Source organism: Rhinopithecus bieti, unplaced genomic scaffold, assembly GCF_001698545.2.
Source record: "Rhinopithecus bieti isolate Rb0 unplaced genomic scaffold, ASM169854v2 scaffold_56806, whole genome shotgun sequence".
Lineage (NCBI taxonomy): Eukaryota > Metazoa > Chordata > Mammalia > Primates > Cercopithecidae > Rhinopithecus > Rhinopithecus bieti.
Window position 1 is genome coordinate 393,100 of NW_016823424.1, and position 27,031 is coordinate 420,130.

Here is a 27,031-nt window from a genome sequence, read left to right on the forward strand (position 1 = left end):
TTTAGTCACACAGAATTGGGGCTCTAATCCAGGTTTCCCGGTTTCCCATCTCATCTGTTCCCATCACCCATTTCCGTTATGCCGAGTGGGCACTATTTACGATATGCGAGTTGATGGCTTTCCTTGCACTCAACACGTTAGAGTACCTAGTGCGATGAGAATAGGATAGTCCAGGGTCTGAAGGAGCTCACAGTCTAGTAGAGACAGGTCTACACACACAAGTGACTCCAATAACGAAAGCAAGACGGTAATAAGTGTTATAAATGGCCGGGCGCGGTGGTTCACGCCTGTAATCCCAGCACTTTGGGAGGCCGAGGCAGGCGGCTCACGAGGTCAGGAGATCGAGACCATCCTGGCTAACATGGTGAAACCCCGTCTCTACTAAAAATAAAAAAAATCAGCCGGGCGTGGTGGCGTGGGCCTGTAGTCCCAGCTATTCGGGAGGGTGAGGCAGGAGAACGGTGTGAACCTGGGAGGCGGAGCTTGCAGTGAGCCGAGATCGTGCCACTTGCACTCCAGCCTAGGTGACAGAGTGAGACTCCGTCTCAAAAAAAAAAAAAAAAAAAAAAAAAAGGTGTTATAAATGAGGTGCTACAGAGGAGGGGAATCTTTCCGTCCAGAAAAGAGAGATACGGTGATGGGAAGGGAGCAAGGAAGTCCTCATCTAGGAGTCCAATCCCCCAGAATGGCAGGTAGACACTCCTTACTAGGTGTTCAATAAATATTCGTGTCTTCCTCCCTTCACATTCTGACCCCAGTCTAACTTTCCTTCAGCCTACCAAATCCCTGTGTTCCTCCACAGAACGCCGCTTTGTGCCACTGTGCCTTCTGCATCCCAAGTTCTCTCCTCCTGGAATGGAATGTTCTTGCCAATAATGAGCGAGCAGTGCCATGAAACGGAGCTCGGGAGGATATACAGCATACAGTAACAGTTAAGCGCACAGGCTATCGAGGCCAGCCTCTGGCCCATCCGTAAAAAGGAGATAATAAGATTTATTTCATAAGTCTGCACCGTGGATTAAATGGACATTCCGGTAAAGCTTTTAGTCCGGCGTGGAACGAGGGCTCAAATAACACTCGTAATACTCGCAAGGTTTATGCGAGCTTGGCCACCTTCTCTGCCCGTCCCGTCCCGCCCGGTGCCGCTCAAGAGCCGCCCCCTGTCCGCCTCAGCGGCGCCCAGGCACCCAGCAGCGTCCGCGCTGCCACGTCGCCTTCGCTCACCCCAGCGACAGCCGAGTTGACTAGACCCGGCCCTGAGCTGGGTACCCAGGGCACCGGGCCGCGCCCCACACCCTGCCTGCGCCCTCCGATTGGCTCCTGCAGATGCCCGTCGTTAGAGACCGTTACTGATTGGCTTAGGTGGGGGACCGGGCGGGCCTCGAGGAGTGAAGGAAAGGCGGGGACCCGGATGTGTGTGGCGGCGGCGGCCGAAGAGCTTGTGTGCGGAGCTGAGAGGCCTATGGATGAGGAGGACGCGGCGGCCCCGGTAGGCGGGGATCGGGGGCGGGGTCCCGTAGGCCTCGTATCTCCCCGGAGCATGAAGCGGAAGGCGGGGGTCCTGGGCGGGGGCTACGGGGCCAGGGGCGGGGCCCTGCGCTGTGGTCACTGGGCTTCCTCTGTCGGCACACCCTCGGCCCAGTGCAGGGCCTGGGGACACGGGGCGTAGGCACACGGATAGGCTGGGGCCCCGCTGCTCCCGGGTCTCATCTCAGTGATCAGGCTGTGCCCGGGGAGGAGACGGGGCCCAGTAGGGCCGCCACTCGCCGGTGCCAAGGCTATGCGGTCTGGGCAACCAGCATCTACCTGGGGTCGAGCCCTGGCTGAGTGCCTGGGAGTGGAATCTTAGGGCTGTCTGTCCCACAGGTGCCTACTCTTCTGGGCCACGTGGTGGGTTGTAGCTACTGCATAAGAGTCGTAATTTGCGCATTGGGATCAAATTCAGCCCAGCTAAGGCTTACTAAGCATCTACCGTGTGCAAGGCAATGCCAGGCCTTAAGAAAACCCCTGTCCCAGGGTTTGGGGAATGGGAAGAGAAGAGTACTTCACCTCTTTCTCACTTTTGACTCCCAGGAAAAATCATTCATTCATTTATATGTAGAAGGTTGTTTAAATACCTGGATCATCCCACTCCCATCCATCAGCGCTGCTACCAACTCAGTGGATGTCATTTCTCATCTGAACTGCTGCAACAACCTCTGAATTGTTTGCCCACATCTGTTCTTGATCCTCTTGTGATCAATTCTCCAACCAGCAGCTGGAATGATCTTTAGGAATTGATTAAGATCGTGGCTTTTTTTTTTTTGAGATGGAGTTTCACCCTGTCTCCGAGGTTGCAGTGCAGTAGGACGATCTCGGCTTACTGCAACCTCCACCTCCCAGGTTCAAGCGATTCTCTTACCTCAGCCTTCTGAGTAGCTGGGATTACAGGCGTGCACCACCACGCCTGGCTAATTTTTTTGTATTTTTAGTACAGACGGGGTTTCACCATGCTGGTCAGGCTGGTCTTCAACTCCTGACCTCGTGATCCACCCACCTCAGCCTCCCAAAGTGCTGGGATCACAGGCTTGAGCCACTGGGCCCAGGATCATTGCGTTTTTTGTTTTTTTTTCTTTTCTTTTTTGAGACAGGGTCTTGCTCTGTCAGCCATGCTGGAGTGTAGTGGCACAATCAGAACTCACTGCAGCCTTGACCTACCGGACTCAAGCCATCCTCAGTCTCCTTAGTAGCTGGGACTCTACAAGTGCACACCGCCACACCTGGCTCATTGTTTTAATTTTTGGTAGAGATGAGGTCTCACTATGTTGCCCCGGCTGGTCTGGAAGTCCTGGCCTCAAGCGATCCTCCCGCCTCAGCCTCCCAAGGTGCTGGGATTGCAGGCATGAGCCATCATACCCGGCCAATCATGGCATTTCCTTGCTTACAACCCTCTAGAGGTTTCCATCTTGGAATAAAATCCAAACTCCTTACTATTGTCTGTAAGGCCTTGATCTGACTCCTGCCTTATTCTCATCTTGTACATTCTCCCTCATATTCCCTACACACCAGCTGTCCATGCCTTCTTTCTGTTTTTCTACCATGGCAGCTGTCTTCCACCCAAGGACCTGTGGCTGCTCTTCCTGCCTGGAATATGCCTGGCTTGTCATTTGCCTAGCTCCTTTTAAACTCAAATGTCACCTCCTCAGAGAGACCGCCTCTGTCCATTCTGTCCACTGCCTCCAGATTCTTTATCATATCACCCTGTTCTTTTCTCAGCTGCCTGCAATTATGTCTGTTTATTGCCTGTCATGTCCATCTCCCAGCCTGTGAGAATGGGAATCCTGTCCATCTTGTTTACAGCTCCATCACTAGCACAGAGAAGAGCGCACATAGTAGGAGCTTGGTAAATGTTTGTTGAATGGAAGGAAGAAGATGGGTGTTGTTGAGGTCAATCTGGGCAGCTAGCCTCAAGGCCAGTGCCTTCTCTACATTCTGGGTCACACAGGCTGAGGTGCTTTACTCAGGGCCCTGCCTTCTCCTCAATCACCTTCTCCCCTTGGCAGATTTGTTCTCATGAACAAGATGGATGACCTCAACCTGCACTACCGGTTTCTGAATTGGCGCCGGCGGATCCGGGAGATTCGAGAGGTCCGAGCTTTCCGATATCAGGAGAGGTTCAAACATATCCTTGTAGATGGAGATACTTTAAGGTGAGTTTAGGGGAATGCTTCCACATTTTCTTCTCTGTTCCAGATCTTAGAGAGGAAAGGGATTTTTTTTTTTTTTTTCCAGAGAAGGGGACTGTGCATGGGGAAAGGGGGATGCCCTTGACTCCAGAGGCTTTTCTTTTTTTTTTTTTTTTAAGACAGAGTCTCACTCTGTCACCCAGGCTGCAGTGCAGTGGCGTGATCTTGGCTCACTGCAACCTCTGCCTCATGGGTTCAAGCAATTCTCCTGCCTCAGCCTCCCAAGTAGCTGGGATTACAGGCGTGTACCACCACATATGGCTAATTTTTTGTAATTTTTGTAGAGACAAGATTTCACCATGTTGACCAGGCAAGTCTCGAACTCCTGACCTCAAGTGATCCACCCGCCCAGAGGCCTTTCTGAGTGAAGCAGTGTGTGCTGCCTCACCCTGCACTCACTTCTGCCTCTGTCACTGGGTGGCTCTGTCCTCATCCAGCAAGGAGGGGATCCAGCTGGGTAGGGGAAGGGATCAGGTCAGACACAGGAGGCTGCTGGGGTCTCAGGAGCTTCGCAGGTGCTTTGTTAAGACTCCAGTGGGGTACCTGAGTCTCCTGCTTCTGTCTCAGGGATTGGGTCTAGCAAAGACTGGCTGTTTCAAAGGCAGTTGATTTCCTATTTGGGGAAGGGCCATTCTATAGTGTACCCTGTCCACCAACTCCTGTATTTCCAGCCCCTTGGCTTGTGTGTGTGTTTCCTCCCTCTTTTCTGGCTTGATCCCCTTCCCTGACTCCTTCTGAGCCCATGCTCTCACAAAGTTCCACTGAAGAGGGAAGAAAGTAGTACTGTTTAACTAGAGGCAAGAAAGCTGAGGAATGGGAACTGAATCACTGTCTTCCAATCGATGAAGGGCTTTGGTAAAGAGGATAGAGACCAGCCATTCTCCAGCTCCACTGAGGACAGAGCCAGAGGAAAAGGGCCGAAGCTGCAGCATGAGAGATTGAGGTTAGACAGGGTTGTGAGATCTCTCTTAGGCAAGTAAAGGAGGCTCTACGTTCTTTTCCTCCTGGAAATGAAGAAACCAGGCTTGCACTGGTCTGGTATGGGTTGGATTCCAGCTGGAGGCTGCGAGAGAAGTAGGGTAAGGTGACCTTAAGTATCTGGTTATGATGTCTGCCGATGTACTGAAGTGCGGCCTGATGGATTCTCCTGTGTGCTGGCCCTTGCAGGGTAAGGGTGGGAGATGCTGAGGCCCTCCCGCTACTCTTGGGCTAGGCTGTTAATGGAATTCCCCCCTCATTCCTCCTTCAGTTACCATGGAAACTCTGGTGAAGTTGGCTGCTACGTGGCTTCTCGACCCCTGACCAAGGACAGCAATTATTTTGAGGTGATCAAGGCAGTGGGTGGGCAGAGCAGGGGATGAGCTCGGGGGTGAGATCATTAAGCCCCAAGGAGCTCCTTTACTAGATGTATGACCTGGGCCTTTTAATTTTCCATCAGGGCTGTCCTGTTGGCTGGGAAATAGGTGCAGGATAGCATGGCCCCTCATTTGAGAGATAGGTGCCCTGGAGACCTGTCACCCTGTCCCTTCTGCTCTCCTGCCCCTTACCTAGGTAGACTGTGACCCATATCCCAGACCTTGACTCATGTCCCCTAACCCAAACCCACCATACAGGGACGTGAGTCCTATCTTTCTCCAAAGCTTGGGAGTAATTTTCTAAGTGCAATAGGCACCCACTCTCACCAGTTCCCGCATCTGAGTATCTTATCTTTTTTCCTGATTCCCATGTCCTTTTTCTCTTTGAGCCTCAGCCCCCTTTAATCTCTAAGTCCCCTTCCCCACCCCAGCAATTCATCCCATTTCCCAGCCCTGCTGACTATGCCCTGCTCTCTTCTCTGCAGGTGTCTATTGTGGACAGTGGAGTCCGGGGCACCATTGCTGTGGGGCTGGTCCCTCAGTACTACAGCTTGGATCACCAGCCTGGCTGGTTGCCTGACTCTGTAGCCTACCATGCTGATGATGGCAAGTGAGTTGCCTCTTGTGCAACCTGGCCCTTTTCCTATGAATTTGGGAATCTTAGATCTGAAGAACTATGTTGGCCTGGCTTTTCCCATTCGGTGTTTCATAGACTTTTCTGGGCAGGACAGGGAAGTGGCCTGGCAGCTACCCTTGAAGGCTTACAGACTAGAGGAGGGTGATGCTCATGCCAGGACATAAGTGGGTACCATCATGGAGTGACCAGGAGCAGCAAGATGAGGATGAAGCCTCTGGTGTCAGTGCTGGGGAGAAGTTGGGAAGCCAGGCTCGGGTCCTGTGTCTGTACTACTCTGTCTGCAGGCTGTACAATGGCCGAGCCAAGGGCCGCCAGTTTGGGTCAAAGTGCAACTCCGGGGACCGGATTGGCTGTGGCATTGAGCCTGTGTCTTTTGATGTGCAGACTGCCCAGATCTTCTTCACCAAAAATGGGAAGCGGGTGAGTGGGAAATCGTGGGTGGGATTTATGTGGCTGAAATCTGCCAAAGGATTTGTGGGGAGTGATTAGGAAGAGTCCGCTGGCTGGGGCTTGCCCAGGGACCCTTGCACTGAGTTCCCATCTCCTCCAGTCCAGCCTCAGATTCTCCTGAAGTCTCCTGTGTGTAAGAGAAGATACTTCCCATGGCCAGAGGAAGCTGGGACATTGCCCAGATGGCAGGCAGAGAGAGGCAAGTTAGTGGAGCAGAGGATGAGCAGGAATTGTGGGGAACAGAATTAGGTGATTTGGGGGAAGGTTTTGAGCAGATAAAAAAGAGGGGAAGATTATGGCCTGGCCATGTAAGCTGGAGGTCCTCTTTGGGTTTTGACTTGAGTGCTTTTGGGGATATATCCTTTCTGTGTCCTGTTTTCCTTGTTTCACATCTCTTTCACTATCCCCTTCATAGACAGACTATGCGTGGTGAGGAGATGGGATAGGAGCCAATAGAAGAGAGAGACACTCAGCTGTCTCCCTTCTATCCAATTCCATCTCCCACATTGGGAAATTGGTTTCTCAGGCCTTGGCCAAGGGGTCCTGCTGCCTTAGCATCTGCACCTCGGCACTCTCCTGTCCAGAACACGTACTGAAAGTATTTGGCAGCAAGTCAGGAGACTTGTGTTTGTCTTCTAGCTCTGTAGATACCTTGCTTAGCCAGGAGTACTTAGCACATTTGTAAACTTTTCTGCACCTCTGGGTTGCTTTTTTTTTTTTTTAATTTGTCAGTGTGTGCGATAATTATTGGTTGCATCATCTTAAAAGTACCTTTGTAAGAATTAGGTGAGCTATGGAAAAGCAGGCCAGGCGGCAGCTCCCTCTTTCCCCCCGCTGCAGGTGGGCTCTACCATCATGCCCATGTCCCCAGATGGACTGTTCCCAGCAGTGGGCATGCACTCCCTGGGTGAGGAGGTGCGGCTGCACCTCAACGCTGAGCTGGGCCGTGAGGACGACAGCGTCATGATGGTGGACAGTTACGAGGACGAATGGGGCCGGCTACATGATGTCAGAGTCTGTGGGACTGTAAGTAGTGGGTGGGAGGGTGGGAGGGGCTGGGTTGGAGGAGGCTGGGCAGAACACCTGTGGGCACATGGTCATGTCTGAATTGCTGGGAATGGGGAGCAGGACAGTGTCTGTGTGGGGTTCGGCAGGATAGCCTGGGCTCTTGACATCTTGAGTCCAGATCTGTGGTTTTTTTTTTTTTTTTTTTTTTTTTTTTNCTGCCTCAGCCTCCCGAGTAGCTGGGACTACAGGCGCCCGCCACCTCGCCCGGCTAGTTTTTTTGTATTTTTTAGTAGAGACGGGGTTTCACCGTGTTAGCCAGGATGGTCTCGATCTCCTGACCTCGTGATCCGCCTGTCTCGGCCTCCCAAAGTGCTGGGATTACAGGCTTGAGCCACCGCGCCCGGCCACTGTCTCAATTTTGAGGTGCATGCATGAGTTTTACCACTTAACTACCTCTGAAATTTAGTTTTTTTGTTGTTTTTTTGAGACGGAGTCTCGCTCTGTCGACAGGCTGGAGTGCAGTGGCCGGATCTCAGCTCACTGCAAGGTCCGCCTCCCAGTTTTACGCCATTCTCCTGCCTCAGCCTCCCAAGTTGCTGGGACTACAGGTGCCCGCCTCGTCGCCCGGCTAGTTTTTTGTATTTTTTAGTAGAGACGGGGTTTCACCGTATTAGCCAGGATGGTCTCGATCTCCTGACCTCATGATCCGCCCGTCTCGGCCTCCCAAAGTCCTGGAATTACAGGCTTGAGCCACTGCGCCTGGCCAGATCTGTGTTTTCTTTAGCACGTATTCCCTTTTCTTCACTTCCTCCTCTTTGGGGAACTCAGATTTGTAGTTTGACCCTGGGAACAAGTAGTTCTGCTTTGCCTTTTTTGGTTCCTTCAGCTTCTGGTGTCTTCTACAGCCCTGCACACCTGCCTTTGAGGGGCTGGGGGCTGATCTGGAGGCAAAATGCCTGGATCACCCTCTTGGCTTGATCCCAGCTCAGCTGGCCCAGGCTTTTCATTCAAAGTGTTGTGGGGCAGGTGTGGTCAGAAGTCCCACACATGTGGTAGAAGGTTCTTAGCCATCTTTTTTGCGGAAGCATCAGTGTCAGTCTCTGTTGTCTTATCCCTGCATTTGATAGAGGATTAGAATGGAGGCAATAAAGATTCAGTGAGCATCCTTGCACCTCCAAAGCTTGCTTCATTTATCTTTTCCTCATACCTGCTTTAGTATTGATTTTAAGCTTTGTTGGGAAGCATGTGGAGCTTGAGAAAGGGAAATTCTTCCTCCCTGGATTTTAAGTTTTGTTGGAGAATTCATGAACCTTGAGAAAGGGAAATTCTTCCTATTGGCCTCAATACACTGTGCTGCATTGGGAGTGAAGGGACGCCAAGTCCAGGATCTGGCCCTGACCTCTAGTGGGCTGCTCAGCCCTCCCACTTTGAATTGTCCTTCTGCTACCCCCTTGCTCCTGGCCTGGCCTTTTTCTCCACCCTCTGGCCTTTCCACCCCAACTCAGGCTGTTTTCAACTCAGTCTTTTATAACAAAACAGAAGCAGTGGGGGGTGGGAGTGGATTAGGAGCCAGGCCTCCCCCTGGTAGAGTGGAACTCAGGAAAAAAATGACAGCAAGTGTGCCCTCCTGCTGCTTCTGACACTCTGCACCCCCTTCTGGCATCAGGGTCTCAGGCTGCAGCAACCGAGAACTAAGAGGCCTCAGATGCCCACTCCGTGACTCTCACGTCTCCTTTTTTCCCTCAGTCTACCATCGTTCTGACAGTATCTAGGGTTAAACTTGGGGCTGAGCCAGGGCGATGTTCCAGCTCTCATCTCTGACCTCTCCTCAAGAGTTTTTTCCTGGCATCCTTTCTCTGCCTGGACCTGTCCCCACTCTGCTCTCAGCTCCTCCCAGGCAATCTTTTCTAATTGATGCAGAATCCTGTAGACATTTATAAATAGCCTTCCTTCCTCCCCACCCTCCCCCCAACACCCTCAGGCCACTTATTTAGGAGTTTTTTTTTCTTTTTTAGACATAAGCTGTTGAATTGGGCCCTTCTCTCGGACCCTCACCCCAGCTTGGGCCAGGTGGCAGGGTGGGAGCACTACTCCTGGGGCACCCGTTCCTCTGGGGCTGACTTGGGCATGAACCTCCTGAGGGACATGTGCCTTCTTCCAGTCATGCCAACTTTCCTTTTTTTTTTTTTTTTTTTTAAGACAGGCTCTCACTCTGTCACCCAGACTGGAGTGCTGGCTCACTTCAGCCTCCACCTCCCAGGCTCAAGGGATCCTCCCACCTTGACCTCCCAAATTGCTGGGATTCGAGGCATAAGCCACTGCACTGGGCCTCAACATTTGTTAGATTTGAGTCTTTGGATATAGACAGACTTGGCTCTTTCTTTTTTTTTTGAGACGGAGTCTCGCTCTGCTGCCCAGGCTGGAGTGCAATGGCCGGATCTCAGCTCACTGCAAGCCCCGCCTCCTGGGTTTACGCCATTCTCCTGCCTCAGCCTCCCGAGTAGCTGGGACTACAGGCGTCCGCCACGTCGCCCGGCTAGTTTTTTGTATTTTTTAGTAGAGACGGGGTTTCACCGTGTTAGCCAGGATGGTCTCGATCTCCTGACCTCGTGATCCGCCCGTCTCGGCCTCCCAAAGTGCTGGGATTACAGGCGTGAGCCACCGCGCCCGGCCCGACCTGGGTCTTTCTTGAGCGGAATTCTTCCCCTGCCTCTTGTGGCCTGTTTTCCCTCCTAAAGAGTCCACCTCCCCAGAGCTTTGAGGGGGTTGAGGAGTTGCTGGGGCACTTGCTCAGGGGTGGGAGTGTTGCCTCTTGCCTCATCCCTGCCCCTAGGCCTCACAAAGTGAGGTAATGTGGTGGAGGGGAGCTGGGGGCGGTAGGTAACAGCTAGGGGATTAGACTCATTCTGTGTTTGTGTCCTGTTCACAGCTCCTCTGACAACACCTTAGTGACAGGGGCAACAGCTTTGGTACACACAGGGTGGTGAATAAGGCCCCACCCTTCCAGGGGTCCTCCCCAGACCCAGCCCAGAGGGCGGCCGTGTTGGGGCCTGAGCTGGCCAGTGGAGAGTGTGTACTTGGTTCCTGTTTCAGTTGCTTCTGGGCCCTCAGGGCACTGAGCCCTTTGTTGCTCCAGTCAAGAGGGATTAGGGTCTCTGCTGGCAAAGGGAGGCGGGCGGATACCAGCAGGGGAGAAGAGGCTGGGAAGGTGCTACTGGTAGAGGGAGGGTGTGGAGTGCACGAGACTGTCCACAATCTGGTCTGCAGCCGCCACTCTGTGGCACTGAGTCACCTCTTTGGCTTCTTGGGGCTTTGGTAGTGTGTATGTATTGGGGGGACACCCAAAGAAAGGGCTTCCTCTTCCCCCACCAAAAATGCAGAGAAACATTTCTGTTGATTGGAAATTGTTTGAGAGGAGGACACTTAGGGTAGAGTTGTCTGGGGAGTGGTCATCATCCTGGTTGGCCTAAGGGACCATTGTAGTTGAAAGTAATGGCTAAGATGAAAGATCATTTCCTTGTTTGTGATTGGCAGTTCCAGTGTAACCCCATTTCCTGATTTAGGGAGAGGCAGCAATGTGTACTGGTGATTCATTAAGTCTTCCCCTGTTTTTGGAAATCCAGGTAATTTTGTCCTGATTTTACTGTTGAAGAAACCAAGGCTTAAGGAGGTGAATGTCATTTGCCTGAGGTTAGCAGCTGTTAAGTAATAGGAGTTAGGATTTGAACCCAGGTGTGTTGGATTCTGAGGCACAGATTGAGGCACCAGCATCAAGATCCTAACAGTTCAGACTCTAAGGGTTAACCTTAACTCCTCCTCTAGGTTCCTAACAGCTGTAGACGAAGGAGGCAGAGGAATGTATTCAAGAAAGAATCTGTCAGGGAGGCCAAATATTCCCCCAACTTCCACCCCTCTGAGTTCTCTGGGAAGGCTCAGGAGGGGTCGGGGGAACTTTGTCCAGGAGCAGGAGAGTGGATCAGGAGGTTTCTGATGGCTTTCACTGTGAGGGCTGGGCTGTCCCCTCTGAAGAGGGCACACTGTACAAGGCTCTCCTGTACACTGCACAGGTACCTAGTTGTCCAGGACATCAGCATTCTGTCTGAAGTGCTCTGTGGTTGGCAGGTGGAGAGTGGGTTTTAGAGACCGATGTTGGGGTAGTCCGTCCTGGCTTTTAGCGTGAGAAAGCACCTCCACCCTATCCGGAGACAGAAATGCAGCAGTTACCCTCTTCTGAGCTGAGGCAAAGGGAAGGGCTGGGCGGGTATTTCCCAAGGATCAGGATCTGGATCGGCTGTCTTTTGGCTCTGGAAATGGAGAACACTGTGTTTCCTACACCGAGGCCAATTGGATAGAATGGGTCAAAGGCAGCTGTGGGGTCCCCCACCCAGTTCTGCAATGCTGGGTGGAGAGGGTAGGCTGGGGGCTGCTCTGCCTGGGTGGAGTCTAAACTAGTTAATGTGGATCAAGCCACACCCCTCCTGGCTTGCTGGGGAGAGAGGCAAAGGAGGAACCCAGGCTGAGCAGAAAATACACCATGAACAGAATTCAAACAGTGTGGCCTTGGGGATGGGCTTAGGTGGTCTCCTATGCATGCTGCTTTCCCCCTCATGATCCCCAGTTATCTTTGGAGAGGAGGGAAGGATGGACTTGAGGTGGTGGGGCTTTGGGGATCCAGGGCTGAGAAGGGCACCAAGCCCCTCTAGTCCTACTCTCAGAAGGGGTTAGTAGCACCCCACTTTAAGCACCTGAGCTAAGCAGCCGGCCATCTGAGGCTGGGAGTGGGGATGCAGGATAAGCCTCTGCTGGAGACACACACAGGCTTCTGTGTTGGTGCAGGTGGGCATAATTCCTTTCCTGTTCAGGCAGGAATCTGTGAGAGGTGAGAGGCCAGCGTCCCAAAGCTTGCCAGGGAGACATGGAGGAGGTCCCCAGGCAGCATGTTTCCTTCAGGGCTGCAGGGGCAGGAGGGTAGAAGAAAGTCTTGAGGGGCAGTTGGGCTAATTAAAAGGAGATTAAGGAATCCCAGGTGAGGCTGAGGGTGGGGGGAAGAGGGGATGGGGTTGAGTCATCGCCCCACTATTACCATGACAACTGACAAATAAATCCTCCCAGATTGGGGGTTGCCGCCCCATCGTGCCCAGGCAGGACCATTGTGGGACTGAAGAGCCCCAAGAACCCATCAGTCATCTCCCTCTCCTACCTCCTTGCCCCTACTCCAGCTTGAATGAGCAATGAGGGGCTGGGAACAGCTAAGCCTGCCTCTGTCTTCATTTTGACCTCTCCCCTCCCTCACATGAAATGAGGGAGTAGAGCTGGGCGTTCTGGGTCCCTGGGCTCCCCTCAGCACCTCCCTGATCCAGCTAAGAACAGCTGTGTTCATAGCCAAGTAAAACAAGGACCTTGAGAAATTATGTCAGGCCCATCCCAGACAGAATTGGCTTCTGCACTCACCCCCTTCCTCTGAATATCTGGGGTTGGCACCTAACTTCTGCATCCTCCCTGTCCTCATTAGGCCCCCTGAGAAAGTCATCAAGTTTCCTCTCAGCCTAGTCTTGCTTCTCCTTTCCCCTGTGCTCGGGACCCTGGGTGGACCTTTTCCAGCAGGAAAGGCTGCAGGGTTCTTCACCGGGATGAGGATGTTATCTAGAGCCCCCTGGTGTGCCACTCCCCTAGCTGTGCCACTTTCCCCGGCCTCCCAGAAAGCGTCGCGGGGAGGTGGGCATTCAGCAAGGGGCTCCCCCTGCTCATGCTCTCCCCTTTGCCTCCCACCCCATCCTGTTCTTCCATGCTGGCCTAGAACTTTGGAGCCACATTGTATCTCTAGGATTCTTTCCCTTTTAGCTAGGAGTTTTTGTCAAACCTGGGAAAGTGGGACCCAGAATGTCTTGGGTCCAGGTTTCCAGGGTAGATGTCAGCCTGTCCGCTGACCTCCGTCTGGCTCTTCCCCAACAGCTGCTGGAGTACTTAGGGAAGGGCAAAAGCATCGTGGATGTGGGGCTGGCCCAGGCCCGGCACCCACTCAGCACCCGCAGCCACTACTTCGAGGTGGAGATCGTGGACCCTGGAGAGAAATGCTACATTGCCCTGGGGCTGGCACGGAAGGTGGGCACAAGGGCTGAGCTTTTTTGCCCATGGAGCTGCTCAGGTCTGGGGCTGTTGGGGCAGTGCCAGGAAGCTCTTAGAAGAAACCAGGGGAGCCCAGACTTTGGAGGGAGGGTGTTAGCTGAGATGGAACACAGCTGTATGTGTCAGCTGTGTAAGAGTACACACCCCATGTGACCAAGGACCTGAGACAGGTCATGACTGCACCACACACTAAGGCCTGGGAGGTAGGGGTGGGACATGCCATGGCTCTGGCCTTAAAAGCTTAACTAATACTTTCCTCACCCTCCCTGGTTCCCCTGAAGCCCCAGTGCCTGCAGGGTATGAGAGTGTGCGGGGTTGGCACTGTCTGGGTCGTGGCCTGTTCCAGAGGTTCAGATGCCACTCGCCACTCTCTCCTGTCTTCTTGTTTATGCGTGGGACCATAGATCTTCTTTTTTCTTCTGGATGCAGGACTATCCCAAGAACAGGCACCCTGGCTGGAGCAGAGGGTCTGTGGCTTATCATGCAGGTGAATAGTGGGCTGCCTGGGAAAGGTGGGATGGTGGGAGATGTGGAGGCATAGGGCTATCCAGTTTTCGCTCTCATGGCCCCTCGCAAATGGCCTCGCTCTTTGCCCTGCTGCTGGCTGACCTCCCCTTCCCAAATCGCTAGTGCTTCCTCCCATCTGTGTTTTCCTCCCAGCTCTGGAAACCGGGGGAGCAGGACAGGAGAGGGAGATCTGGGCCCAGATGGGACATTCCAGGCCTCTGAGCTGGTCCACTCTGTGCCCTTCCTGCAGATCCTCATTTTCTTGATTTATTTTTATTTTTTGCTGCTTGGTTTCCTTTAAGACTTTAGGACTTTCTTTAGAAGAAAACTGAGCCCAGAGTTCTCCGACTCACCTCCCCTTGCCTGCCCTCCCTGGATGTTCATTCCTTCCCTAGGGCCCCGTCCTCTGACTCCTTTCCTAAGGGTTTCCCCCTTACCCTCTTGAGCAGATGGATACTACGTCTCTTTTTTTTTTTTTTTGAGATAGAGTCTTGCACTCTCGCCAGGCTGGAGTGCAGTGGCGCGATCTTGGCTCACTACAAGCTCTGCCTCCTGGGTTCACGCCATTCTCCTGCCTCAGCCTCCTGAGTAGCTGGGACTACAGGTGCCCGCCACCTCGCCCGGCTAATTTTTCGTATTTTTAGTAGAGACGGAGTTTCACTGTTTTAGCCAGGATGGTCTCGATCTCCTGACCTTGTAATCCACCCGCCTTGGCCTCCCAAAATGCTGGGATTACAGGCGTGAGCCACCGTGCCTGGCTGATACTATATCTCTTTATTTTTTTGGTGCCCCTTCCCACACCCCCTCCCCCCCTTTTTTTTTTTTTTTTTTTTTTTTGAGACGGAGTCTCACTCTGTTGCCTAGACTGGAGTGCAGTGGCATGATCTTGGCTCACTGCAACCTCTGCCTCCCAGGCTCAAGTGATCCTCCCACCTCAGCCTCCCAAGTAGGTGGGACTACAGACGGGTGCCACCACGCCCAGCTAATTTTTGTATTTTTAGTAGAGATGTTTCGCCATGCTGGCCATACTGGTCTCAAACTCCCGACTTCAGGTGATCCACCCACCTTGGCCTCCCAAAGTCCTGGGATTCCAGGTGTGAGCCACCGCACCCGGCCTTTCTCTCCATCTTTGTTTCCGCCCTGACCCTTCCCTTCTTCTGAGGGATGGGAAGTGTTCAGCTTCATGGGGCCGCTCTGGGGGTGTGTTGTCAGCTCTCTTTCCTCAAGTGTGTGTCCTCTCCCCTCCCTCCAACAGACGATGGGAAGATCTTCCACGGCAGCGGTGTGGGGGACCCCTTTGGGCCACGCTGTTACAAAGGGGACATCATGGGCTGTGGAATCATGTTCCCCCGGGACTACATTTTGGACAGTGAGGGTAAGTGGGGTGGGGGTGGCCAACCAGGCTGCTTGGGGCAGAGGGTGGAAAGGCACCACAGGAGCTCAGGTTTCCTGGTCTCCTAGGGGACAGTGATGACAGCTGTGACACAGTGATCCTGTCTCCGACTGCCCGGGCTGTCCGGAACGTGCGGAATGTCATGTACCTGCATCAGGAAGGGGAAGAGGAAGAGGAGGAAGAGGAAGAGGAAGAGGATGGGGAAGAGATAGAGCCGGAGCACGAGGGCAGGAAGGTGGTGGTGAGTAGGGAGAGTTTGGGGTGGGACCAGGGTTCTTGGGTCTGGGCTAAGGGTGGGTATTAGTGGAGAGTAGATCTCACAACCAGGGTGGGAAAGACGGGAAGCTCTGGCGCTGCCCAAGGGATGTTCCAAGCTCCAGGGGCTGCTGAGATGGGGAGACAGTCTTGGGAGGCTGCTTTCCAGCCTCAGCATGCCCTCTGGTGGTCACTTTCCATATCACCTTAACTGCCCCTCTCCAGCCCCGCTGCAAGTTGGGGTGATTGGGGTTCAGGCCTGTGGAGCTCCAGCATCCTCAGGGAAGAAGCCACAGCCTGCTTGCTCCATTCCTCTCCCCACCTCCTCCCCAGGTTTTCTTCACTCGGAATGGCAAGATCATTGGGAAAAAGGATGCTGTTGTTCCTTCTGGAGGCTTCTTCCCCACCATTGGAATGCTGAGCTGCGGGGAGAAAGTCAAAGTAGATCTGCACCCCTTGAGTGGCTAGGGCCTCCCCTCCAGACCTGCTTCTTTTCCCTGCTCACCCTCTGCTGGGCCAGGCACCCAGTTCCTGACTTCCCAGAGGATTCATTTACCCAGCAGGCCCCTGGAGGAGTGTGGTCACTCTGCCCTCACTGGCTCAGGCCCGTCACGCTTCTCTGTGCCCATGTTTCTGACCTGGTGCTGCCACTGTTGTCAGTCCCTGGGCCTGAGTCCCTGGTTGGACAGGAATGGACCCAAAGAATGGTGTTGGTATGTGGGTGGTCCCACTCGCTTCGGTCAGTGGTCTTCTGGATCCCCCTTTCCCTCACTGGCCCTGTGTGGGTGGAGAGGCCTGAGCACCCTATCTCAGCTGCTATTTAGGCATGATGCTTTGTAGAGGGTGGAGTAGACAGCCCCCTCCCCTACTCACCATGGTATTTCTCCTTGAATTCCTCTTTCTTGTTTTCTTTCCTGGTTGTGTGAACCAGTTGCTGCTGTCATACCCCTGGCAGGGCCAGGGGACCTCTTTTTGGTCATCTCTGTCCTTTCACTAGCTGCTGCCCCAGGAAGACTCCTCTAGGCTCTCCATTCTTTCCCTTGAGAGCTGGCTCCCCACCCCAGCCTGCTCAGGCACCACAGAGAATCTGCATCTCTGGCTCCCCATACCTGGACCCAGATTGGTGGGTGCCTGTTGCATGTTTAAGAGAGAGGGGCTGTGAGGTGACAGGGCACTAGGGCCTTCGCTCCTTTTCCCCTTCCATCCTTTCTTTACCAGTGCCACCCATGTCCCTAACTCCCAGGTACTGGGGCTGAGGCTCTGGGGCCTGTCTCCCTGTCACCGTGAGGGCAACACCCCAGAGCCTTAGCCGAGGAAGCCCAGAGGGGCAGCATGGCCCCTCCCTCCCCTTTTCCTGCCCCGTCCCATGCCTCAGCTTGCTGCTTGTGCCAGTTGCCTGTTTCGCTTCAGTGTTTGATTCTAGCACTTACATGTGTCGTCCCCACTGAGCCCTCTATCTCCTAATCCCTCAACCCCTGACCCCCTCCCCATAACAGTGACTTCTCCATGGAGGAAGAGGGAGCAGGAGCTGTTGGCCTTGGTTTGCACAGAGCGGGTAGGGCTGTGGGGAAAGCGGGTGAGCTGTTGTGCTGCTGGGCCTCCCTTTGGCCCTCGCTTCCCGCCCTATGATGTATGAAATGTATGTACAGACCAGAGATGTTTATACAGCCAATAAAGATGGAGTTTCCGTATTTATCAGTATGGCCGGAACCAGGAGCCTTTCCAGTCCACAGGGCTAGGAACAGGACTGCCGGACGGGGGCAGCCGAGGGCAGCTTGCTCGTGGGGTGATGTGGACCAATGTTGGGCCAGGGATGGGAATCATATGTTCTATGGGCCTGGCTGTAGGCCTGGGCCCTGGGATGCCCCCAGGAAGCACAGATACGTCCCCTGGGAGATGAGGCTTTGACCTTCCTGTGAATAAGGGTTGACTCCAATTTTGGCTAAAGTTTATAGAAATTCTTTATTAGACAAAAATAGACTCTCTTTTTTTCCCCTATTCATGTGATCCTACTCTGAATCTCTGCTCAGAGGAGGCAGTGACTTGCTCCCCACCCCTCTCCCATCCCTGCCGTGCTGGGACCTGCAGCTGGGTGGAACTGGCAGGGGCTGATCCCCTGGAAGGCTGACATTCTCCTGCAGGTGGGGCTGCCTGATCTCCTTTGGGGCTCAACTGCTGATGCCTCGTCACCCCTCACACACCCATCTCTGCCATCTGCTCACATGCAAGGTCATCTCGTGGGCCCATCCACTTAGCCAGCTGGGGGCGGGGAAGGAGAGCAGTGTCCCAGGCCTGATGCCCACTCCTCATTCCTAAGGGAGGGTGCTTTCTCCTGGGTCTCCTGGGTCCAGGCCAGGGGAAGTGAGGGCTGTGGGGTGCTGGGAGGGGTGCAGTGTTGATGTGGGCTCTGAGCTTGTGGCCTTCCTTCATTTTCTCTGGCCCAGTAGAACTTTGGTGATGAAGGTAACAATGGCGCCAGCAGGCTGATCTGGGTCAAGCTCTGCAAAGAGGTGACACACATTCTCCCAGGGGCTTCCCGGCTTCTTGGCCACGAAACCAAAGATCCTAGGGGGACAAAGGGTGGGGAGGGGGCTTAACATTCCTTCCACAAGGAAATGTAGCTGGCCTTGGTGAGATGAATCAAATGCCAGAGGACGGCGCCCTGGCCCCTTGGAGGGAAGAGGCTGAGTTCGCGGGGCTTACTTGGAGGTGGTCCCGTCTGGGTTGGTCCATCTGCAGAAGGAGAAGAAGTGTGAAGATGCACACTTCCAGGGGACAGCTGCTGAAGGGGGACTGGGGGCTGGTGCTGGGGCTGGGAGCTGGGGCTGGGGCTGGAGCTGGGAGCTGGGGCTGGGGCTGGGGCTCGGGTGGGAGCTGGGGCTGGGGCTGGGAGCTGGGGCTGGGGCTGGGACCTGGTGGGACCATGGGGGTTTGAGGCAAAGGGTTTGGAGGGAGGGTCACCTCCGGTCTTGAGGGTCAGTGCTGGAGAAGGTGATGCTGTTCACTGGATAATGGCGGCGAAAGAATAGCCTGCAAGGAGGGTGGGGAAGGTCACACTAAAAAATGGGGACCCCTAGGGGCCTTAAGCATGGGGTTTCACAAGGCTGAGTACACATACTTCCTTTGGTTGTCCGTCAGTGTAATGCCCTGGGTGGACACCTTGAAGTGGACAACTGCTGGTGTTGGGCGGGGGCTGCAGCTCAGAGCTGCAGAGCTGGCCCGGGCCACGGCTTGGGGGCCTGTCAGTGACTCTGTCTCCACTGAGGTCAAGTAGAGCACGCTGCAGGCTATGGGGGCAGGGAGTGGGTCACAGAGGGAGTGCCCATCCTCTAGCCACCCCCACCAGCTCTTGCACATTCCCCAGCTACTGCTGTCACATGCTTTACAATCACATAGGTGACTTGTTAAAAAGGCAGATTCCACGACTTTACCGGAACTACAGTCAGAAGCGAGGCAGAAAAGCCTGAGAATCTACATTCTAACAAGTTTCTCCCTGCTACCACCCCATGATCCTCTTTCTTGTTCATGAGACTTTGAGACCCTAGGCTGAGGACCCAATTCCTCATCCCCAACGGGATGGGGCTCCCCTGCCCTCATGGGTTGGCCAGGGCTCACCCACCCCAAGGCCTTTCAGTGCCCCATGCCCTGTATCGACAATGCCCCCTTGGTGCCCAGGGAGAGGGAGGGGAGCAGAGGGGAAGGCTCTACCAGCACCCTGACGCAGGAGGTCTGCTGCTGTGCTCATGTTGGTGGGCACTGGAGCCTCTGGGGTCTCTTCCAGAGGATCTGAGGGCAATGAGAACCGACAGAGAAGCTCAGAAGGCAGAGCGTTCCCCAAGCTGGAGCACTCCCTCTGCCTCCCCAAGGGAAGGCGGGGAGCCAAGACCTCTGGATCCTGCTTTGGCTGCAGGGGGTGGGGAGAGGTGGGGAGGACAGATGACCAGACACCCACCTTTGCTGGGAATGTGCAGACAGCAGGGCAGGGAGATGGGGGAGATGGAGTGCTGGGAGACCAAGGCGGACAGGCTGCCTGTGGGCGAGGAGGTGGGAAAGTCCTGAGGTGCCCAGGGTGCCCCGCCTTTCCCTTCCACCCTCCTGAGATCCCTTGGCGTCTCCCTAAACCGACCCAACGTAGCCTTCCCCCAGCTCCTGCTTCTCACCAAAGTAGGGCTCACTGGGGCAGCCCTTGATCTTCACCCCTTTGGGCCCAGTCTCGATGAGGAAATGGCGGACCAGCTGTTCCAAGGGGTCCCCTGAGAGGAAGAGGGGAAGATTGTGGCTTTAGGATTCCAGGTTCCAGCTTCTTCCCTAATGGGATTCTTTCCCAAGTAGCTGAGGTCTTTTCCTGCCTTTCCCCTCCACAGTGGCATGGCCCGCACATCACCCCCACCCGCCCTGTTACCTTGCCTCTGACACCACCCCCCAACTTCGTCCCCACCCCAATCAGGTTTGGGCGTTCTGTACCTTTCCAGGGCTGGGCACTGGGTGGCGGTGTGGCCACCTTGAGGGCCAGCCCATAAGCTCCTTGGAATGAATGACTGTCCCTGATCAGGAAGGCCCCAGGGTCCTTGTCCTTCAGCAGGGCAATGGCTGCAGGGTGAAGGGTAGCAGGCAGTGGGGAGGAGAAGTTTTCACAGGGGTGGACTGAGCACCATGCAGCCCCCCTCCTCCGCCGACAAGCTCCATGGGTCTCTTTTGCCCTGGCAGCTGTGGTGGTGGGTAGGAGTCTGAGGACAGGGCTCTAGGATTCACAGGGGCTTTGACCATGTTGGATCTCACCGCCTTGGCCCAAAGCCCAGAATCACCTGCTGGTAAACGCTCGGCCAAGAGTAAACACAGCTGAGACAGGAAGAGCCAAGAGCTTCAACAGGATGGGACTTAAAACCAAGACAGACACCCGGGAGGGTGGGATGGAGGTGGGTGGGGGCAGGCTGGCTTCTTACCTTGGTCACGGGACAGGTGTGGCTTGTACCAGAACTTGGATGTATCCTGGACAAACTTGACATTGCTTTGGCTGTCTTGGGTAGGAGGCTCTAGGACAGGGAGGGAGTAGGTTCAGACCCCAGGGTACCCGGGTCCCCATCCATGCTATATCCCAGGAAAAAGGGTTCTCTCAAGGTGACCCCAACCCCCTCAAGGCCTTTATACCTGGGGGTTGGGGGACATTATCCGAGAGCAGAGGTGCGAAGGTGACATGGTGACTGATGCCTCTGGCTGGCGATGATGCCTGCTCTGGGCCCCAGGGTCCTGGCTGTTGCCCCGGCCCGGGCAGGTGGCGTTTCTCAGGAAGTGGGGGCTGGGTAAGGCCGTTGGTGTCATAGGAGGCAGCCAGGGGGAAAGCAGGTGTGGGTGAGCTCTGAGGTGGCTCTGGGCTGGCCACAAGCCAGGGCATCTGGGAAGGCACAGGAGTGAGGGGAGACCCATCTGGGCTGTCTGGGGGGCCTCGAGGCCCTTGCCAGGGGGCGTGGCGGAGGCCAGGAAGTGTGGTAGGCACAGGGCTCCGAGGACTGGTGCCATCGGAGAGGCCCCCTGGACTCCTTTCCTGAGGCCAGTCACTCGGCGAGCTGGGAGGAAAGGTCGGAGAGACGGGGCTAGGGGCCGGAGGCTCAGGCCCACTTCCCGACGGCAGCTCAGGGGCCTTTCCGGTGCCTGCCTGGGAAACAGGGGGCAAGGCCTCGCCAGAACTCAGTCTCTGAGTGGGCGCTGAGGTGGGGGACCTGGTGTCCTGTCGCCGAGCGCTGTAGGGTGGAGGGCAGATGGTCAGCAGAGCCCCCATTGTGGCTGCTCCCACCCCACCTGCCTTCATCAACTGCTTGGACAAGAAAGCACTCGAGTGTCCCCGGCCCCTCTGCATACCTTTCCTTGCCCTGGACTGGGCTGCTGGTATGCAGGGGCGTGGAGGGACCAGATAACTCTGACGAAGCACTGCCTGGGGCATCTCGGGGAGACCGAGGCAGTGTGCTGTGCCCACTGGGGCCCTCCCTCCAGGACACCGGCTCCAGCGACTCTGCAGTGAAGGGGAGAGGTGGGCTGTGAGCAGGATGGGGCTCTTCTGTCTGGCTTAGTTGTTTCTCACCCTGTTCCCCCTTGACTTTCCCACCATCTTCCAGAACCTCCTCTGCCCTGGGCATTCCGCACTCTGGTGCCCCTCACCTGCAGATGCCAAGGGTCCTGCTGAGGCCAGGTGCCCAGGCAATGGGTACCTGTTCCCTCCCTCCTCCGTAGGGATCTCGTAGCTCAGCTTCCTAGATTGTGGATAGGGCGGGCTGCCCGGGGAAATGGAGCCAGCCCGTGGGGAGTGGGCACCAGGGCTGGGATACCCTCTGCCCTCTCCTGGAGAGCCACAGCTATGAGGCACGCGGCCATACGCTGGGCAGTAACTGGGAACTGCTCCTCCATAGCTGTATGTCACCAGGGCAGGGTACCCTGGATGCCCATACCTGCCTTCGGGGCACATAGTGTAGGAGCAGCCTTCGTGCCCTTCCTCGCCTGCCTTGGGTGACTTCAGGCAGCTGTAGTCAGGCATCGGGGCATGGTGATGCCCACAGGCAGGCAAGAGCAGAGGCAGCGGGTGCCCAGGCCGCACTGGGTGCAGGAGAGGCTTGCCAGCCTCACTTGCCCACCCTTCTCCAGCTTCCCTCTCCAACCGCAGTCCATACAAGGCTGCTGTAGGCAGCGCCAGCTTTTCCTCGCAGGCTGGGCATGGGTATAGGGCAGGCAGCCCAGGATCCTCCAGGATGACCACCTCCCGGTAGGCTGGGGCGCGATAGCCAAAGTCCCCAGTGGCTGGTTTCCCCATCTCAGGTGGGCAGGGGTACGGCCCCTCTGACAGCGATCGGCAGAGGCGCCTCTTCTCCATCGAGGCCTCAGCGTAGCCCTGGGGGGATCCCTCATAGCCCCCATAGGCCAGTCGCCTCCTCTCCAGCGTTCCCTCTGGCCGGTAGTAGCCCCCATTGGGGACCCCGCAGGACTCCCGGTAGCCCTGGCGGCAGGAGCAGTGGCGGCTGAGGCCAGGCCTGTGGCCTGGATACACTCCGAGGTGGGGGCCTCCGCCCACAGTGGGCTGCTCTTCGTCATCTAGGATGGCCGTCTCTCGCCCAGCCCCCCGGCCCCCACTGGCTATTCCGCAGCCTCCTAGGAGGCGATCCAACTCCTGCCGTTCAGCAGCCGTAGGGGGTGGCCGGCCAGGGGACTCAGCAGCTGGCTCTGTGGTCAGCGTGGAGGAATGGCCCGAGTCGCTGCTGACAGAGAGCATGGGGGGTGGTGGAGGCTCTGGAGAGGGTGCCGGGGGGGTCTGCCGGGGGGGCCGCTGCACCTGGGCATAAGGACTGCCATCCAGGGGACCCCGGGTGTGGGTCAGGGAGCCTGAGTGGGGAAGAGGATCAGGGAGGGAGGGCAAGCAGGGAATAGGGAGGGAGAGAGAGAGTTCATGAGAGGGGATGGCACTGGAGATAGCCATTGGGCCGGGGGTGTCTCTTGAGAATGGGCTCTGCCTGGGGAGGAGGTAGTGTTCTTCTCCCTGGCCACCACCCCTCCAGGGCCCTGCCACAACCCTGTACCTCCCACCCTGCAAGCTGCCCTGCGCACCATCCACACTGTCCTCGTGGTGCTGGTTGAAGTTCTCATAGGAGTCCCAGCGCACAGCCGGCTCAGTGGTGTTGTAGTCGACAGAGACCGAGGGGTCATTCCGTGGAGTGCTACCTGTGGAAGGCCACTCGGGTGTTGGGGAGCAGAGGAGAGGCAGCCCTCAGTCCCCAGCCCATGTCCCTGCTCTTACCTTTGATCTTCTCAGGGCTGGAGGAGAAGACAAACTCCACGGAGGCTTGAAAGGGGAACCTCTCATCTACGGAGAGTGGACAGTGAAGAGCCAGGCCCCTGGCCCATACCACACTCTCCTGCCTGCCTGCCACCTGCTTGCTTGCCACCTGGGCTCCAGCCCCAGGCCACTTGTCTCAGACTCACCAGTCCAGGCCTCGTCCAGCTGGTCCTTGGGGAAAGTGAGCTGTGGTCCATGGATGGTGCAGGTGTGAAACTGGACTCGGAACACCAGGGTCCGGTCTGTGCCCCGGCCAACCTTGTGATAGCATGTTACCTGGGGGAAAGGCAGGAGGCTGGGAATCAGGCCTCATGTCCTCTTCTGTGCTTCCACCCTGGGGACTGCCTAGTCACAGCTTCTGCCCTGCCTCGATCTCAAGGCGATCTCTCTACTCGCCCTCCAATCTGTCTTAAATTGGTGACTGTGTGGCTACCCACCAACCCCTGCCCCATCTCCGGGATTCTCCTTGTTGCCAGGACCCCCTCACCATGACATCGCCTTTGAGGAGGAGGGCTGGCTCCAGGCTGATGCAAAGCTGCTGGGGACCAGGGCCTGCAATGTGACTGTGGGGAGAGAGGAGAAGGCAGAGATGAACCAGAGGCTCCTGCGTGCAGAGGCGGCTATGCAGTCAGGGGGAGCCAGGAGACCAGAGTCTGATCCCTGCCCAGGTGTCTGGGGAGGCTGGAGAAGCAAGAATGCAGGGAGCAAGCGGGGCCCTGGCCATGAAGTGTCAGGGGCCTGGGAATAGAGCACTCACTAGACTCCAGACGTGTAGACGAGCTGCATGGACTGGTAGATTTTAAGGAAGGGCTGGAAGCCTGGAGGGGCAGAGGGGAAGGTGCGGAGGGGTGCTGAGTGGAGGAGCCTGAAGGTGGCCCTCCCTAGGGAGCACATCTCAGGCAGACTCACCTGTGCCGGGTTCAAAAGCTGGCAGCGTGGGGACGAGCACATAGTGCAGGAAGAGAGGGCTGCTGTTCATTCTGATGGAGCCGGACAGCAGCCCACTGAAGTAGCTAATGTATCTGGCAGAGGGCGTGTCGAGGAGAACATAAGCCTTTTCCTCTGGAAGTCACCTTGTATCATTTCAACCATCCACCCTTAGAAAGCTGGCCCTTCTCCTCAGCACTTCCTTCCCGTCTACCAGGTCACCAGAAAGTTCTTCCTTGCATCTAATCTCAATCCCTCTTGCTCCCCTCTGCCTCTGCTCCCCAGAGCTCTGCTTCACTTTATAGTGGCAGGCCCCGACTGTCCTTCAGGTTCTCTTTATGATGGACCTCCTCGTCTATTTATTCCCAGGTCTACTGCCTTCCATCCTACTAGCATGAAAGCTCCATGAGAGCAGGGGCTTTGTCCACTTTGAATTCTCAGCACCTGGCACAGCACCTGGCACACTCAGTGAAGGTGTGCTGCATGAATACGAGAGTCTTGGCCTTGGGAGCCATGAAGGGAGCTGCTCCTCTGGCCCATCCCCACCCAGGCTGCTCACCGACGCTGGGAGGGCTGCAGTTCTGTGGCCACCTTGTCCTCGCAGAATTTCCTCATGGTAAGAGTAGCCAGTGCCTGGTCGGCCCTGGGGACAGCAAGGCCAGTGTTGGGGATTAGGGACTAGTCTTCATCCTGGCCTCCCATCCCTGAGCCCCAGGGGAGGGAGGAGAGATATGATCCCCTGAGTCTAGAGGAAGCCCAGAGTGGTGGTAATGAGAATGAGAAGCACCATGTACAGTCACTTTACTAGTTTTTGGGCCCCAGGCAATTATTCCCTGAACTTTAGTTTTTTCATCTGTAAAATGGGGCAACAAAACCATCTCACGAGTTGAATTATATCCCCCCGAAAGACATGTCCCTCAGAATGTGACCTTATTTGGAAATAGGGCCATTGCAGACATAATTAGTTAAGATGAGCTCATACTGAAGGAGGGTGGACCCTGAATCCAATATGATTGGTGTCCTTATAAGAAGAGAGGAAGAGACACAGACAGAGATGCACGGGGAGAACACCATGTGATGACAGAGGCAGAGATTACAGTGATGTGTCTGCAAACCGAGGAACGCCAAGGCTTGCCGGCCACCACCAGAAGGTAGAATGAGACAAGGAAGGATTCCATCTCGAGTCTCAGAGGAAGCAAGGGCCTGCTGACAGCTTGATTTGGGGCTTCTGGCCTCCAGAACTGTGAGACAATATATTTCTACCGTTTTTTGTTTTTTGTTTTTTTTGAGATGGAGTCTCGCTGTGTTGCCCAGGTTGGAGTGCAGTGGCACCATGTGGTCTCACTGCAACCTCTGCCTCCCGAGTTCAAACGATTCTCCTGCCTCAGCCTCCTGCGTAGCTGGGATTACAGGCACTCACCACCACCACGCCCGGCTAATTTTTATATTTTTAGTAGAGACAGGGTTTCATCATGTTGGCCAAGCTGGTCTCAAACTCCTGACCTCAGGTGATCCGCCCACCTCGGCCTTCCAAAGTGCTGGGATTACAGGTGTGAGCCACGGCACCTGGCCCATTTCCACTGTTTTACACCACCCTGTCTGTGGCTGCCCCAGGAAACTTTACAGACCATCTACTGCAAACTGTGTTGCAGTACTAGTGATAAAAGGGAGGTGGAAATGCTAACTTGCCAGCAAAGGACTCTCAATGAAGAGGTGGACTCCAGGGGAGATGGGTTCCTAAAGGGCCAGCTGGAGAAAGGGCCACTGGGGAAGGGGCTACTCGGATGCTGGAAGCCTCACCCTGCAGAGATCTTGCTGTAGTGCATGTAGGCAGAAACGATGACCCCGAGCTTGCCCTTGCTTCCCTGAGAGACAGAGAGACAGGGATGAGGGTCTGGGGGCTCCAGGCTGACCTGGAGCCTCCAGGCACCAGGGAACCCGAGGTCCTGGCCCACCTTGCAGTACAGTACGACCACGTGCTGTGGGTCAGCACTGAGCCATGTCTCCATGGCTTTGCAGATGGAGCACAGCTTGTCCAGGGGTGGAGCATGCAGCTCAGGCCAGCCGAAGTCTTGAACCTGGGAAGAGTGCAGGGGTGCAACTGGGGCTGGGGTCCACCAACAGAGAGAGACAGGCGGGGTGGAAAGGGGACAGGGCATAGGGGTCTGGGGGCAAGGTTGGGGATCTGCTGGTTGTCCATGATAACCTCAGCACTTTCCTTATCTATACAATGGGCTGATACCTGATGCATCACGTTTTGGGGTGTCTCCAGTAATATGTCATGCGAGAGGGGGGGAAGTGCTTAAGAGTGAAGTAGATGCCAATTGCTACTATTAATAACGAGGAAGCTGGGGGCTTCTGGGGTAGGGGTGGCTTGGTTTAATGACTGGGCAGGCTATTTCCTTCATACCTTGGGGTTTAAGCGGGTCAGGTCATGCCTTTTCTCTGAAAGGTTGAAGAGCTGAAATAAAGGGGGAGGGCTTTAGACAGAAGTGACCTCCAGCAATGAGGCACGAGGTGGAGGTAGATCCTAAGTAAGAATCTTCCTCTAAAACAAAGTGCAGGCCTGGCGCAGTGGCTCACGCCTGTAACCCCAGCACTTTGGAAGACCGAGGCGGGCGGATCACCTGCTGGGCAACAAAGTGAGACCCCATCTCAAAAAAAAAAAGTAAATAAATAAAGAAAATAAGAAGGTAGCTAGGCCCGGCCTAGCTAGTCACAGCCAAGTCGCCCACGTTCCTGGATTCGCTGCTCCGTTCCAGGCGCCACTGCGGGCCCCCGGGCCCCGCCCCCCTGGTCCCGCCCCCCTGGTCCCGCCCCCTGGTCCCGCCC

General features: G+C 55.5%; 2 protein-coding genes across 7 annotated transcripts in view; one reads left to right on the forward strand and one right to left on the reverse strand.

The window, feature by feature from the left end:
- The first annotated feature begins 1,377 nt into the window (after nt 1–1,377).
- On the forward strand, nt 1,378–17,451 carry SPRYD3 (SPRY domain containing 3). Its single transcript, XM_017861468.1, has 11 exons — nt 1,378–1,489; nt 3,543–3,689; nt 4,975–5,050; nt 5,566–5,690; nt 6,002–6,137; nt 7,008–7,193; nt 13,128–13,277; nt 13,731–13,788; nt 15,064–15,183; nt 15,270–15,442; nt 15,790–17,451. The coding sequence occupies exons 1-11, from the start codon at nt 1,467–1,469 to the stop codon at nt 15,922–15,924; spliced, it is 1,329 nt and encodes a 442-aa protein (XP_017716957.1). The 5' UTR covers nt 1,378–1,466; the 3' UTR covers nt 15,925–17,451.
- Nucleotides 17,397–27,031, reverse strand: part of TNS2 (tensin 2) — a 17,534-nt gene continuing 7,899 nt past the window's right edge. For all 6 annotated transcript variants that reach the window (XM_017861459.1, XM_017861462.1, XM_017861457.1 and 3 more), the window contains 22 exons: nt 26,610–26,660; nt 26,155–26,277; nt 26,000–26,064; nt 24,759–24,842; nt 24,182–24,294; nt 24,030–24,090; nt 23,760–23,835; nt 23,419–23,548; nt 23,234–23,299; nt 23,044–23,157; nt 21,610–22,821; nt 21,313–21,463; nt 20,605–21,194; nt 20,400–20,489; nt 19,921–20,046; nt 19,617–19,709; nt 19,409–19,486; nt 19,165–19,242; nt 18,575–18,743; nt 18,418–18,486; nt 18,160–18,189; nt 17,397–18,021 (listed from right to left, as the gene is read on the reverse strand). In XM_017861459.1, the coding sequence (XP_017716948.1) occupies nt 17,883–18,021; nt 18,160–18,189; nt 18,418–18,486; nt 18,575–18,743; nt 19,165–19,242; nt 19,409–19,486; nt 19,617–19,709; nt 19,921–20,046; nt 20,400–20,489; nt 20,605–21,194; nt 21,313–21,463; nt 21,610–22,821; nt 23,044–23,157; nt 23,234–23,299; nt 23,419–23,548; nt 23,760–23,835; nt 24,030–24,090; nt 24,182–24,294; nt 24,759–24,842; nt 26,000–26,064; nt 26,155–26,277; nt 26,610–26,660 (3,708 nt within the window). In that variant the 3' untranslated portion in view covers nt 17,397–17,882. The remainder of the gene's footprint in view (nt 18,022–18,159; nt 18,190–18,417; nt 18,487–18,574; nt 18,744–19,164; nt 19,243–19,408; nt 19,487–19,616; nt 19,710–19,920; nt 20,047–20,399; nt 20,490–20,604; nt 21,195–21,312; nt 21,464–21,609; nt 22,822–23,043; nt 23,158–23,233; nt 23,300–23,418; nt 23,549–23,759; nt 23,836–24,029; nt 24,091–24,181; nt 24,295–24,758; nt 24,843–25,999; nt 26,065–26,154; nt 26,278–26,609; nt 26,661–27,031) is intronic.

What these genes read in the sequence shown, in the direction of transcription:
- SPRYD3 (XM_017861468.1), top strand. Translation starts at nt 1,467, where the DNA reads ATGAGGAGGACGCGGCGGCCCCG. An exon ending in AGGAGGACGCGGCGGCCCCG is followed by an intron (nt 1,490 to 3,542) that starts GTAGGCGGGGAT and finishes TCCCCTTGGCAG; the next exon opens with ATTTGTTCTCATGAACAAGA. An exon ending in ATGTCAGAGTCTGTGGGACT is followed by an intron (nt 7,194 to 13,127) that starts GTAAGTAGTGGG and finishes CTTCCCCAACAG; the next exon opens with CTGCTGGAGTACTTAGGGAA.